General features: G+C 43.5%; 1 protein-coding gene and 1 pseudogene across 3 annotated transcripts in view; both read left to right on the plus strand.

Moving 5' to 3' along the window:
* The first annotated feature begins 219 nt into the window (after positions 1 to 219).
* Positions 220 to 14,909, plus strand: part of GLYR1 (glyoxylate reductase 1 homolog) — a 32,519-nt gene continuing 17,829 nt past the window's right edge. For 2 of the 3 annotated variants that reach the window (XM_006913851.3, XM_015591075.2), the window contains exons 1-5: positions 220 to 376; positions 1,407 to 1,443; positions 2,356 to 2,435; positions 10,185 to 10,323; positions 10,868 to 11,110. In XM_006913851.3, coding sequence (XP_006913913.2) covers positions 339 to 376; positions 1,407 to 1,443; positions 2,356 to 2,435; positions 10,185 to 10,323; positions 10,868 to 11,110 — 537 coding nt within the window. In that variant the 5' untranslated portion in view covers positions 220 to 338. Of the gene's footprint in view, positions 406 to 1,406; positions 1,444 to 2,355; positions 2,436 to 10,184; positions 10,324 to 10,867; positions 11,111 to 14,909 lie in introns of all 3 variants that reach the window. The other variant, XM_025048243.1, reaches the window with a different exon arrangement.
* LOC112481640 lies at positions 3,881 to 3,993 on the plus strand (annotated as a pseudogene).

Raw genomic sequence — 14,909 nt, forward strand, 5'->3', positions numbered from 1 at the left:
GGGGGCGGGGCGGGCCGCAGGGCCGGCTCCCTCACGCGCTCGACCGGCCGCACAGTCGCCGTCGCTGCCGCTTCAGACCGCGGACGCTTCGTTGTCACGAGCCGGAGGGAGGGAATGGAGCCGGGAGCCTCCGGGCTCAGGCGCGCTGAGACCGCGGCGCCCGGGTCACGTGCCTCTGAGCTGGCCAATAAGCCCCGGGAGGCGTGGTGACGTCAGAGCAGCGGCGTGGCGGATGACAGCCGGGCCCCCGTCACGTGGCCGGGCACACTCCAATGGGCGGCACCGGGGCGACCTGAGGTTCCCGGCGGCCCGTGCGTCGGCGGTGGTTGGGTGGTAAGATGGCGGCTGTGAGTCTGCGGCTTGGCGATTTGGTGTGGTGAGTCCGCGCGGCCGGGACCAAGCGAGGTGCGCCGGGGAGCTGCCCGCCTGGGCGCGGGGATCGCGGCCAGCCCCGGAGCTGCCTCTTTGTGTGCTCCAGGCCGTGGAGAGGGCGAGACGAGGTGCCGGCGCTGGGAGCGACGCCGGGCGGAAGGGGCAGCCTGGCCCCGGGGGACTGAGGCCGAGGGTGGCCGCGGCGGGCCGGGCTCCGAGCCCCGAAGCCGCTCGGGAGAGAGCTGAGCTCCGGACTCAGAGGCCGGCGGTTACTGCGAAGGGCGTCACCGGCGCCGCCCGCGGACGCCGGTTCATCGGGGTCTTGCTGGGGTTCCCTGGAAAGCGGGAGAGCCGGGGGAGTCCGCAGGGCTATCTCGCCTGGGCAAGCCTGTTAAAACCCGCGTTGCGATGGAACCGACCTGTGCGGGCGGCTTGGCCAGGGGTGTCGAAACCGGACTGATAGCGCTGCCCGGTGAAGAAATGGAGGGGAGACTACTTCTTTACAACCGAGGGTTTGGCAGTGACCAGTGCCTTTTGGATTGCTTCTGTGTCCCAGACAACCGCCCGAACCAAGACTGGCTGTCGCCACCTCCCTCGAGCTGCGTAGCTTGTTTCTCGACCCAGAGGAAGGCTTCCATTAGCATTTGGCAAAGTCGGCTGGTCTCGCGATGAATTAAATCAGACTTTGTAAGGGGAAGTCTTGTGTTTACAGAGCAAACTGACCCCCACCCCTGTCACGGGGAGGCGTTAGACCAGTGGTGACTCTTCGTGGTTTTGTTGTTCTGTACCCTTGTCACTAGAAGAATGCACATACCTTATGCACATACGTATACAATTTTGCATTCCATTTCTAAGAGGTTGAGCCTGTTGGATCCAGCTGTGAAAGCCTAATTAAGAACTCCTGTTTGCCAGCTTTTGTTCTGGCACTTGAGGGTGCAAGTGATGATTTAGGAAAATAAATTGTATATTGAGTGGGTTGAAGGAGATGGACTGGCTTTTCCAGGGCAAATGCTGATTCTCTTTGTTTTCTCTAGGGGGAAACTTGGCCGGTATCCTCCTTGGCCAGGAAAGGTGAGTGTTTTACTACTAAACTAAAGGAAGACATCTGAAGTTGGGTTTGAAGAGGTGTAGAATGTAAGGTACATTTCTCTCACTTTCTAGCATTGACTTAAACTGTGCCTATTTAAATAGTAGATTTTTTTTCCTCTAATATCAGTTTGTTTAGAAAAGGCGATACCAGGTCTTATAACATGCAGTAAATATTTATTTCTTGAATCAGAGATGATTTTGGTGGTGTCTTTTAACCCTGGAAATAAATTCTAATTTGAATTTATCCTAACACTTTAACAAAAGGAGAAAAAAATAAATTCTCCAAGAAGAGAGAAATCTAAATGTAGGTTAGTGAAAAGTCAAAGTATTTTTGTCCCAACTAAGTTTAAATCTTTCTATGTTACCATATGTGCTGCTCTAGTGCATCTTTGCAGAAGTTGGCATTTCAAATTTTGCATGAGGCTTTCCAAATGTTCTGTTTTTATATTCCTGCTAGGAGCCCAGGAAATATCTTTAGACTGTCTCTTTGCAATATGGCATTTTCAGTGCCTCAGTTATCTTTCATTGTCACTATTACCTGTTTCAACTCTTCCTACGCAGAAGTATTTTTAAAAGTGTCCTCTACATTTCTTCAGTAATGACAGGATCACATTGACGGGGGTAGGGGGAATGATGTTGGTTTTGGTTTTAACTTGTTAAAACAGGGTCGTTACAGTAAAAGGAATATTATATCTACTGAAAGCTGTATTACATATTAGATGTAAGGATCTTCTAAATAGCTGTACATCTCCACACATCTCAGTAAAAAAGTGCCAAATTTGGACATAAACTCGGCCCTGGGGTTTTCTTTTTAAAAACATTCCTTTTGTTTTCATTTTTTTCTTACCAACTTAGAGCTGTGGAAAAATTTTTTTTTTCCTTTTTATCCCCCAGATTGTTAATCCGCCCAAGGACTTGAAGAAACCTCGTGGAAAGAAATGCTTCTTTGTGAAGTTTTTTGGAACAGAGGATCAGTGAGTAGTGCTCACCGAGAGTCTACCTTCGTTGAGGCGTTGCATTGGGTCTGAGCTGCTGAGAATATTCTAGGGATCCTAGTTCAGTCGTATTACAGTCTATAAGAATGGCATATCATTCTGGCTTCATACCTAAATAAAAGATGCTATTCTTACAGAAATTGTCCTGAGGCTAATTACAATGTCAGGTGAGAACTAGGGCTCACCACCTTATAAGTACAATAATCACATAGAGTTTCTCACATCTCTTTACCCAATTCCATAAGCAATTCCTTTTATAAGGGCCACATTTGATTCTCATTTAATGGCTGTTAATCATTGTGGCTCATGGGTGAGGTACAAAGTAAGAACTAAAATTTTATCTTAAAGTAACTGTTCAATCTGTTTTTGTAAAATTGAATGACTTGCTCTAGCATTACAACAGTAAAGCTTTTTAACCAGACCCGTCCTAGAGTTGACATCAGAACCGTTAATTTGAGATTCTTTGATAGGCCATAAAAGAAATCGCAGAGAGGGGAAAAATGTGTATTTGCTTGAGTTTCTGGTGATTTGTTTAGCTTTCTCATCACTACATCAAGTTAATTGCCTAGGTCTAGCCAGATGGGTTGATTGCTTGCCATCTTCCTGGAATTCAGGTGACAAAAACATATTTCAGATGGGATTAAGTGTGGAGTAAGCGATGTGGGTAATTATTAAAGGACTCTAGAACAAGAAAAGATCAGTGGAGACAGCCAGTTCAAAGGCTGGTTATACCAGCCTTTGGAATTTGAATCAAACTCTGGAGATGGATAGAATTTGGATAGGCAGGAACAGTAAGGGCATTCCAGGCAGTGGGGATACTATAAACTGCTGGGCATTGAGTTGGATATGTGGACAGAGAGAGGCTGCCTTCCTGGGGTCAAGAACTTGTACTTGAGAATAACAGGCAATATGGTCGGCCCAGCATCTTTTTTAGCTAACCAAGTTGGAAACAAAAATGGGAATCATAGAAAGTGGAGATTTAATCAAATTACAGCAGGCCTGAAACCATTGTGTTCTTATGATAATTTTTTGAAAGTGCTGGAAGGTTAGAAAAATAAACTCTGGTTTCTATATGAAAAATATAGGTAGGACACCAAAAACTGGAGTTGAGTGAATTTCAGAACTCAACCAGGCAACCAGGTGAAGTCAAGTGAAGAAGATGCGCTTACTGAACACAAATAAGCTGGTAGTGGTGGTGATGTGATTTCTAACTAAAATTTTTTGAGGGGATTACTAAGCAAGTAGATGCAGGGCAACCGCTAGGTGTAATATCTTTAAGTCTTTTAAACTTCCTCGATAGAGTTCCACATAAAAAGCATTTAAAAATTAAGTTGCTGGACATGGTTCCATAGTGTAGCGGTTAGTATGTCTGCTTTACACGCAGAAAGTCCTGGGTTTGCGCCCCAGTGGAGCCATGATCCATGGTCTATGGCCATGCCACCCTGAACAAGCCGATGTCTGATCTCAAGCTAAGCAGGGTTGGGCCTGGTTAGTACTTGGATGGGAGACCACCTAGGAAGACCAGGTGCTGTATACATAAATAATAATAAATTTTTTAAAAAACTATGTTGCCACAGGACTAACCATGTTATCTTTGTGGTTAGGCAGTTGACTCAGTGAAAGAAAGTAAAGGGTAAGGATCTACAGCCCTTCTCTGAAGAGAGAAAGGTTTTTTGTGGCTATTGTTAAGGCAGACTTTATTTAGTATCTTTATATTACGTAAAGGTGAAATCTCCAGATTGTTGGGTATTAGTGAATTACTTTGGGGAAGGAGCTCTGGATTTGTTACCAACCTAACATGCATTCAGGTACCAGTTCCACCTGCTCTCTGGGCAAGCTTTGTCACCTTTCTAGGACTCTGCATCCTTGTCCACATGTGGGAATAATACTCCGACCTTGTAGTTATGAAGAAATAGCATCATTTGTTCATAATGTGGTTTGGTGTACAGTAGATATTCAACAAACATCAGGTTAGAGTATGGATCTGTTACAAGAGAAAAAAAGCTAGTAAGAAGCAGGTTGCTTTCAGTAAGGAAAATATGAGAGAGACAGATACTGGCTCTGCCCATGAGAATCTGTTTGAGAAGAAAGCCACCTGAGAGTTGGAGATTCCTAAGAGCGTTAGCCAGTTCTGCTCTTTTGATTAAAAGGGCTTTGAACACAAAACTACATTGTTCTACCTTCTTTTCTTATTTTTACATCGTTCCACTTTTATGTGAAAACTGTACCGTGCCTCTCCAGGAGTACTGTGTGTAGTTCAGTCCGTGCTCCCGAAGGGATCTGGTAGAACTAGTCAAGACTGGGAAAGGGGCCCAAGTCAGACAAAAGATTAGGACTCTTTAATGTGAAAAAGAAAAAAGAACATAATCAGAATTGATGAAATAATGACTGGCTTTAGGAGATAAACACGGACTTGTTCATAAACTCGCAGACATTTCAACAAGGGACACTCTGAGTAGAATAAATGTTGTGTGACTATGTTTATTACATATATAAAGAGTACAGTATGAAACATGTTTAAGAGGAAGTTTAGACAGGAAATTCAAGTGGACTTTTTAGGGATGAGAACTACTTTGTGAAAGGCAAAGCCATAAGTGTCTACAAAAGAAACGATTCTATCTCACCTTTAATGTTTGATGTCAGGGAGAGGGGCATATACCCCTGCCACTTCTTGAGGTAGAAGCACCTCTGGTGACTGGGCCCTGACCAGGATGGGCAGGGTCTGACCCAATGCGGCTGTTCCTGTATCCCTGAGGAACATAGGAATCAGTCAAAGATGTTCAGTTTCAAACCTGACATACTGCTTATGTAGAAAAAATATATAGATAGAATGTTTTTTATATTAGCAAGAGTCTTTATTAGAGTAACAAGGGTCATCTTTAAAGTAAATGGTGATTTCAGTCTTTTAGAAACTAATTTTCCTCTTCCTTCCTCTGCCAAAACGTCTAACATTGTGTTGACAATCCGCTGTTAGGAAGACAGGACTAGACCTTCCTAACCAGCCTCCCCTCTGAGGGAAAGGAGTAAAATGTCTGGATTCAACTCTCTGAGCCTGGATAGACTCAATGGGAATTGCCCACAGTTTCCTATTTCATGAAAATACAGAGGGAAACATAACTTCAGCATAACTTTGCCAACTCCACCAGGTGACCACAACCAAAGATCATGTCTCGAGTACATGAGAGCCCACCTTGGGGTGGCTGCCCATCAAAGTAGAAAATGAGCTCGGAGTTTAACAGTTTGGTCAAGGCCCATGGCTGGCAGAATGGAGGGAGTTCCTTTAGTTTGCAGGTGCTCAAAAACCACCAGAAACAAACCAGTTTAAAGAACACTGTGGGCAAACCAGTGGTAGATATAGAAACTGAGAGGCAGGAGATGTGTGGATTTTAAGTCATGAAGTGTCAGCCTGAGGTATTTTTACGTCAAGCCAAATAGAAGGTGGGACAGGCTGAGCGTGAGGTGTCTGAGTGAGAACTAAAGTAATTCTAGAAAAATCTGTGGCTTAAAATTAGAAGCATAGCAGTTTGGAACCATCTGAGCATCTTTTTTTCTTTTCACCTGGCATCTGATTGACCCACTTTTCCCTCATCCGACACTGTGTAATAGTTGGAGAATTGAGCCAAGTGTATAGTGAGGGCCACTGCTCTGGGTATTCGGAATGAGCCAGCAGCGTCCTTCTGCCAGGGCTGGACAATAGCTATCCTAGAGAGCACTGAGTAGATTCTCCTCTCCCTGCACCAGCAGTGGCTCTCATCCCTTGGTGGCTGAGGCAGTGAACTCCAGGAGCAGGTGTCATACACCAGGATTATAGAAACTGGGACAAAAAGAAGCGGCTGGCCACATTGTTGTAGGCAGCACAGCTTGAAAGCCTTATCCAGCATTTGGGAATGTTTTCAAGTTTTGAAAACGGAATCTTCTATATCTTATCTGCAAGTCTTTGTTGATGTCTGTATGATAATCATTGCCTGAAATTAACAGAAATTCTTCTTTTCTTTGTGGTTTCTTGGTTCTGTTTTTGATTTGTGGTTTTTTGGGTGTCTTGATTCCTGAATGGCTTAGACTTGAACTTGTTACACTTCACTAATACTCAGCCACTTTCATTGGTTTGGGGTGGGAAAGCTTAGAAATTATTTACTTGGTACTATTCACCAACTCCAGCTGGAAAAGCAAATCCATATCTTCTGACCCCATTCTTGCCCTCACCTTTGGACTATGCTCACTCTCTCTGCCACCCAGGTCATCGTATCAATGTGAAGTCCAAGACACATATATGAGGGTATTTGAGATTGTTTATAGGTTGACATCTCTAATATGTTTATATGATATGGTTTCAATTTAGGGGAAAGCAGGTCAGAATTACGGAAATTTTTTAAATGAGGTTTTAAAATTCATTTTGAGGGGAGTGTATAATCTGAGGGTAGCTAAGTAGAAGGTTTATGTTTGCAAAGGAAATGAATTTATAGGCGGTATAGCAGAATACCAGAGTAAATTTGCTGCTCTTGGTGCGGCACTTACTTACAGGTATATTGTCAGATAAATTGTCAGCCAAGCAGTATCTACCGACCTGAGCAAACCTTACAAACAAGGAAGTAATGGGGGAAACCACCTGAGCAGTCAGAATAGCCTTGTTCTACTGCAGAGGACTTTATTATTGATTGATTCAGCCTTTTTAAAAAAAAAAAAAAGATAATACACGTTTATCAAATCAGGCTATATATCATCAAAGGGTTCCATTCATTCCTGTCCCTCAGCCACCCAGTTCCAGCCCATGGTCATCTAATTATGTTAGTTTCTTACGGCATGGCCCTCAGATATTGTGTGCATAAGCAAGAAGTTACATGTTCCTTTTTTTTCCTTTTTACACACACTGCCCTGCATCTTGCTTGTTCCACTTAGCCAAATATCTTAAGGGGACCTTCTATTTCATACTTTGTAATGACCTCGCTGATTGCCAGTTTCCTTGTTTTCAGGTGTTTACATCTACAAACAATATGTAATTCCTTGTACATAAAAGCAAAGGCATATACTTTAGACACAACTTGACTAACCTTGATTTTTCTGACTTCCCAGCCTACAGCACATTGGATAGAAAAGGTCCAGCTCCATCTAGGCATTGGAGGAATAATGTGAGGGAAATCACAAGTTATAGCTTGCATCAAGGAAAGAAACAGCAGTCACTTAAAAAAAAAAACACACGAACAACAGCAACAACCGCAAAAAGCCACTAAAGCCTTACAACATTTAACCCAGAGTCCCCCTGAATGTGCCCTGAAGGCATCTTTCTCCATGATTATTTATTGAGCACCAGTTGCATGCCAGACTCCCTAAAGGGCCTCAGTGGATAGGAGAGTGGTGCATTATTGAAGCTCCAGCTGAATAGCTTGCTTACTTTAAGGAGACAGCAGGTTTTGCAATGCTATAGCCTTTAGAGAAAAAATTCTATTCAGACTGCCAAAAGGATTTCAGTTTGGCTTGCTTTCAAGAGGTAATCTTGCTAAGGCTCTAGTGGGCTGGCTTTTTATTTACTGTTTTCCTAATGTGAGGAATGCTTCTCCAACAATGGGTTGAGTCGTTTGTTTGTTTGTTTCAATTTATTTTTATTATGATGACTGGTTAATGAAATCCAGTAAGTTTCTGGTGTACAATTCAATAGTAAGGCATATATATATAGAGAGAGAGAGTGTCGGTTAAGTCTTAAGTAAATTAACGTTTCTCACATTTATCCTCTTGAAGTCTTATTTATGCTGTCCATTTAGCAAGCCATTTCCACTTTTCAAAGATGGTCATGGAGGAAAATTTCATTTTAGTATTTCAAATGCCAGTCTTCAGGATGAATGGAATTTTGACTACTGTTCTACTGGTGGAAATCAGTAAAATGCTTCAGTGAAAACATAGGTGTAGGTTTATTGGTGCTTCCTCCACAGATGTCCTTACCTTTCCTCTTACTCTGAATCGGAGGTTAATGTGGAGAGGACAGAAGCAGGGATTAAGATTCTTAGAGTATGTTGTCCCATCTCAGGACTCCATAAAAACCACCCCATTGGTCTTATACTAGAACTTGTGCAGGTCTCACCTTCTGACCCGAAGCTCCAAAAAGGAAGAGGCCCATCTTGAGGGCTGTGGCCCTTTAAGCTTCATTACCAATACTCATGTCATAGCCAAGCTGCCAATTGGTATGACAGTTTAACTTGCTTTTCAGGGTGTGTCAGACTTTGTATCTGATTGGTCTGGTGGTCTGTCCTTAGAAACACTATCAATGCAAGGAGAGGCAAGAGAGTCAGTTTAGTGGTATACTCGCTAGACAATGCAGGGTCAAAATTTAATTCCATTTTGCCTCCCCATGGATTAGATCCATTGGCTCTATTGAGTCAGATTTCAAACTTTAAGATGGTAACCAATGTCACCATATTAAAAAGAAAAAAAAGATGAATTGCTCTCAAGAAAGGTACCTGCTTACCTCATCTGGTGGGAGCTCTGTGCAGTGAGACCAGTGTCTTAGTCCGCATTCGTTGTTCCATTTTCTCTAGTCTTGTTCGCCCATAAATAACATGCCTAGTTCTGGTTTGCTGTTGCATTTGCAGGCCGATGGTCCCATGGCTGTTGTGTTTATACAGATCCATCAGCACAACCATTAGCACAACACTCAAAGCACAGGTGTCTGTTAGTGGATTGGTAGCACTATTTTTATGTACAGATGTTAGCACTTTTACTATTATTAGTGAATATTCTCTAGCTTTCTCTAAAGGAGAGAAGAACCCTAAGTTATTGTGGTAGACTAGTTTCTATATCCTTAATCTGACCCACTTTTTCTGAAGGGTGTACTATGATACCTGTGAGTGTTCCAGGGTAAAACATGTAATTTAACTGTTACCTTGCCAAACCTGTAAAATTCTCTCCTTTATACTAGGAAACTGAATGTCATTTAGGGAAACCACAGAAAGCCAGCTAAGGAAGATTTGTTCGGATTAGTATAGTCAGCCAGATATTCCAGAATTGACAACTGATGGCTTTTTTTCATTTTCATGTGTTAATGCACTGATGGTAGAAATTAAAAATTATCAGAAGAATGTGTTTTTGTACATTTAATCACAAGCAGAATCTTGTTTTTAAAGGCCTTCCTTTGTGACTGCTGCCCTCATTCCAAACCGTGTGTCACATGTTTTGTGTGGTCTAGTAGCCATGGATACAATCATTTATGAACAAATATAGGCTCCGTAGCTGCAAATATCTGTAAGAGCAGCAGATTTTAGGTGTTAATTTCTTTAGCATCCTTGATTCTCTGTTGATGGACAGGTCATCAGTCTGGCTCAGAATGTTACTGGGTGGTGATACTTCCAGGTGCCCTGATTCCCTGGGATTCATGTACGGCCGTCTATACTGTGTGGTGAGAATGGAAGAGCATCTCCAAGTTTTCTCTGCCCTGAGCAAATGTCAGGGTGTGTGTGGTTTGGTGTAGAAGGATGGTGAACAAGAGTGGAAATAACCTGAAACATAGAGATTTCATTTCAAGGATGTTCTGATTTTGTTGTTGTTCTGCTTGACTTGTTCCAAGAAAACATACTTTTAGGCTCTAGAGTTTGACAGCATGTTTTGAAAAATGGCAGGCCTGTTTCAAAGTCCAGTTAAAGCAAATGGATATTTGCATTGCATTCTGCTAAGGTAAGGTCTTTGATACTTCCTGGCATAGGCAGTGTAGTTCAAACCTTTTCTGTGTATGTTTTTTGCTAGTGCCTGGATCAAAGTGGAACAGCTAAAGCCATATCATGCACATAAGGAGGAAATGATAAAGATTAACAAGGGAAAGCGATTCCAGCAAGCTGTGGATGCCGTGGAAGAATTCCTCAGGAGAGCCAAAGGGAAAGACCAGGTGAGAGACTCCATGATTCTCAATTTATGCCAATGCAGACTGGTTATTTTTATGTAGTAACTAACAGATTAAATTTCATTCAAACCTGAAACTCTATTCTTATGAAATGCCAGTGGAGGGAGAGCTACTTCAGTTCTAAGGTATCAGCGTTTTGCTAATCAGCTTGAAACTCTATGCATGTGGCTGACCTTTCTAGAATAGACGGTTACTCTTAGGAAAGTCACTTGGACTCAGGAGAAGTTCTGAGTACAGCACAGGATGTCTCTCCCTTTTATAGTGCAGAGATTAGGAGCATAGCCTCTAGGATATATCCACTGCCTGGGTATAAATCCCACTTAGCTTTGGGACAGTGGGCAAGTGACATAATTTTCTTTTAAATCTGCTTCCCCAAATGTAAGTGGGGATGACAGCAGAGCCTGTTTCATAGGGCCATTGTACAGGTAATGCATGTAAAGTGTTTATCACAGGGTGTAGCTCATGTAAATGGTGGTGGCGATGGTAGAAGCTGTTGTGGTCGTTATCATTATTATTATTAAACTTTCAGACATCATCCCACAGTTCTGCTGATGACAAGAATCGACGTAATTCCAGTGAGGAGAGAAGTAGGCCAAACTCAGGTGATGAGAAGCGCAAACTTAGCCTGTCTGAAGGGAAGGTGAAGAAGAATATGGGAGAAGGAAAGAAGAGGGTGTCTTCAGGCTCTTCAGAGAGAGGCTCCAAGTCCCCTCTGAAAAGAGCTCAAGAGCAGAGTCCCCGGAAGCGGGGTCGGCCCCCAAAGGATGAGAAGGTTTGTTTTATCTCTGCTGCTTCTGGGATTAGTGACACTTCCTTTTGAATATGGCATGGTTGAGCTCTACAATATGCTGCAGTTCACTGAGTGGACGTAGAGTCCCGTGCTAAGTCCTGCTCTAAAGAATCTTACAGATCAGGGAGGGACACGGCCTGGTGCATGAGTGTGAAATAGAAATACAAGGCAGCAAAGGAGCATGCATTCAACTTGATGGTCCGGTTAGGAGAACGGTCCACCTGAGCAGCATGCAAGGGCTGGCATTGGAAGGGACTTAGCAAGAAAAGAGAGAAAGCCTTCCAGAGATGAAAGGCACAGCCCACATGGGGCTGGATATTCTCAGTCCAGGGAGAGGACAGGAAGGAGAGCAAAAAGATGAAAGGTTGTCATTGGATTGTGGAGAGCCTTGAGATCTACTTAAGCAGTGTTGTACCATCCTGGAGTCAGTAGGGCGTTGTGAAGGCGTTTGATCTGTGTGTGGAGAGGTGGTATTATGTTCCAAGTTGCATGTTAGCAATCATTGTAGAACAGAGAAGAAAGGCTCAAGGCCAGTTAGAAGGCTAAGCCCAGGTGTGTGTTCATAAGGAGCAATTCTAAGGAGGTAGTAGCAGATATTGAAAGGAACTGTGTAAGAGGCACTTTAGAGGAAGAGTTCATAAGATTTGGCAACTGGGTATATAGGAGAAAAGGGAAAGGGAGGTGATTTCAAGTTTGCGCCTGGGGAAATGGTGATACTGAAGAGCAAAGAAGTCAGGAGAGGAGCTGGCTTAATGGGCAAGAGCACCAGTGTTCTGTTCTGAGTGTGATGCATTTGGGATGATGCCTAGACCACCAGGGAGGCTTGGAGTAATAGGTTGGAGATGTACATGTGGGAGGCAAATATGTAGGAAGTATGTTGGATCCGTGAGACTGGATCCAACTGGGGTTTGTTTGGGGAAAGTAAGGAGGAAGAAGAGTGAATGGCAGAAGTCGGCTTTGCAGAGAGAGTGCCTGTAATTTAGGGTGGGTGGAGTCAGAAGAGCCAACGAAATGAAATAAAATGGCAATAACATACCTCTCTTCTTCCTGAAAAGATTTGTGTTGAGTTTCATAGGTCAAGGGAGGAGAATTTGAGACGAAGGAAGCAGTCTGTCTAGCACAGGGGAGATTGTGAGAGAGAGGATCAAGGGGGTAGAAGCCAGATGGCTGGCAGAGAGAATTGGGTGATGAGGCCTTGATGAAACACTAGCCATCAGATCAGGACTTGTAAATTCAGACACCAGCCAAACCAGACAGGTAGTAGAAGCAAGTGGAGCCAACTGATGTAAGAAGAAATGGCTCAAGCAGGAGAGTCCTCGGCCCTGCCCTGCCTCCATGCTGAGAGCATTCGGGGAGGCAGCAGCTGGCAGTCTGAGGAGGTCATGCTCTGTCCATGGAGTTCCAGTCAACTTTTGCCAGATGGTCTGATTTTTCTTAAGATAAGCTGGAAATAAAGATTTTTATGTGAAATGTTCCAATTTTAAATGCTAGAAGCTAACTCAAGATTTTAAACCACTTTTAGGCCAAAAGGAACATCTCTGGGCTAGATTCAGCCTGTGGGCTGCCACTGCGAGACCTCTGCGTTAGGGAAGGTTCTTCATGCTGTTGAATGACCTAAGACTAAGAGTAGATGAGAGTAGCTGTAGCGGTGGGGACAGTCCCAGGTGACCGTGAACACGGGGAACCGCCAGCCAAAGGTGGAGAAGGTTTAGAAAACTGCTACAGTGTGAAGAGCTTTTAGGGGGTATGATCTGATTTGATCCAGTTGACTTTATTTCCAGGAATCCAGAGGAATTTAGGTGGTCAGGTTTTATACTGTCTCCAAGTTCACGTTGTCTGGTGTCGTAAGCCATTATCTCGCCAACTTCTTAGCTGGCCCTGGAGAAAAACCATTTCTTTTGGGTAAAGAGAAGTAATAAAGGATAGATTAGGTGTTTGACTCCTGACTCCATGATTTACTGTAGCTGTATGACTTTGGCCAACTACCTCCTTTGTCTTGGTTTCCTCATCTGATTGTTGGGAATAATATACCTACCTCTTAGGTTTTTTGTGAAAAATGACTAACAAAAGCGAATCACCTAGAGCAGTGCCTGCAACACATTACGCATTCAATGATTGTCTTACCTTTGTTATTTTCCGGCAGTAGCCTGTGTGAAGTGAGGGCAGTGTTTTAGTGCAGCCCCAGGGGCTGCTGCTAGAATTATTGCTAGAGACTCTTCACAAGCTCCCAGTAAAAAGCAGTTTGCTCTTTGGTCTGAATTTATTAATTGGGGGTGAGGGGTGGGGTAGTAACATTTCTGTTGCTGTTCTCAGAGCCAGGTCTCCATCCAGGAGCTCTACCTGCTATTGACCCTTACAAGGTCTCCTTTCTACAAGGTCTCCATGCTTGGCCCAACCTCCAGTGGAGGATTTGTCAGCAGGAGAGGAAAGAGCTTGGCTAGTGGTACAGGGGAGATACAGCGGTTTCAGTTCAGACCATTGGTCTTAATTAAATCACCTTCAGGGATGTAGGGAATCTGCTTGGGCTTGAAATTTTGGTACGTCTTATAATCAGGTACATCCTGTGGTCTAAAAAGAGTATGTGTGTTGCTGTAGTGATTGTCACTTGGCTGAGAGCTCCTGTCTTAAACAGAGCCGTAGCCTAGGCTGATAACTGGGCAGAGTCCCAGATGATTGCCATTCTGGGCCATAATCCCCTGTCCTGTGAGGATTAACAGAAAAGGCTGACCTTGATGGTAGAGGTGTCGATTACGCACAGGCCAGCAGAGGCTGGGTTCGTGTCTAGACTTTCGTATGAGAGCCTTGCTAAAAAGTACACTGCCACCCTCTCTCTGGGGCTCTTATTTCCAACTTCTGAGCTGAGAACTACAACTCTGGGCACAAAGCACTCGGACAGAGTAGACCTGTCAGTCCTGTGGCTCTCCTAAAATCCCAGACTAGGGCAAAGAGCACTGATTTGGGAGTCAAGGCCTTTAGTACTAGATGGAGCGCTAAGTTCTCTACCTTATCATTCTGTCACTGAAGTCTTAGGCAAGTCTCTAGAGCTGTGCTACTCCTAGTTACAGGTGACCTTTTACATTTAAATGAAATGCAACTTAAAATTTAATTTCTCACTCAAACTAGCTTACATAATAAGTGCTCCATGGTGACATGTGACTAGTGGCAACAATATTAGTATAGATATAAAGCATGTCCATCATGGCAGAAAATTCTTTAGGGCAGTACTGTACTTCTTTCCACCAAAACCTCTTTATTCACCAGATGTTTATTGAGCGTGTCTACCACAGACCAGATATCTAGAGATAAAGCAGCATGAAAGGTAGACAAGGCCCCTGTTGTGTTCATTTCTCCAATAAATGCTAAACACCTATCCTGTGCCAGGAATGTTTCCTAGCATGGAATATAGAGTAAATTTACTGATAATAACATAGACCCTGAAACCAAATTCCCTGGCTTTAAATTTCATCTTCCACACTCATTATTAGCTCTGTGACCTTAGGCAAGGCTCTTAAGCCCTCTGTGCCTCAGTTTTCTCTTTTGTAAAATGGAGATGATAATAGTCTTATTTCATGAGGTTGCAAGCATTATGCAAGAATATACATATAAAATAGCAATTACACTAATGTCTGCTCATGACAAGCCCTGTAAAAGCATTTGCTGTCATTGCATCACGTTCCAATGGGGGAAGATACAGAGAGGTCAGGGAAAGCACTCTGACAAGGTGACATTTCAACGGAGACCTAAAATGAGTATGTGAACCAATTAGATAACTGTTGGAAGA

This window comes from Pteropus alecto, unplaced genomic scaffold (genome assembly GCF_000325575.1).
Source record: "Pteropus alecto unplaced genomic scaffold, ASM32557v1 scaffold44, whole genome shotgun sequence".
Classification (NCBI taxonomy): domain Eukaryota; kingdom Metazoa; phylum Chordata; class Mammalia; order Chiroptera; family Pteropodidae; genus Pteropus; species Pteropus alecto.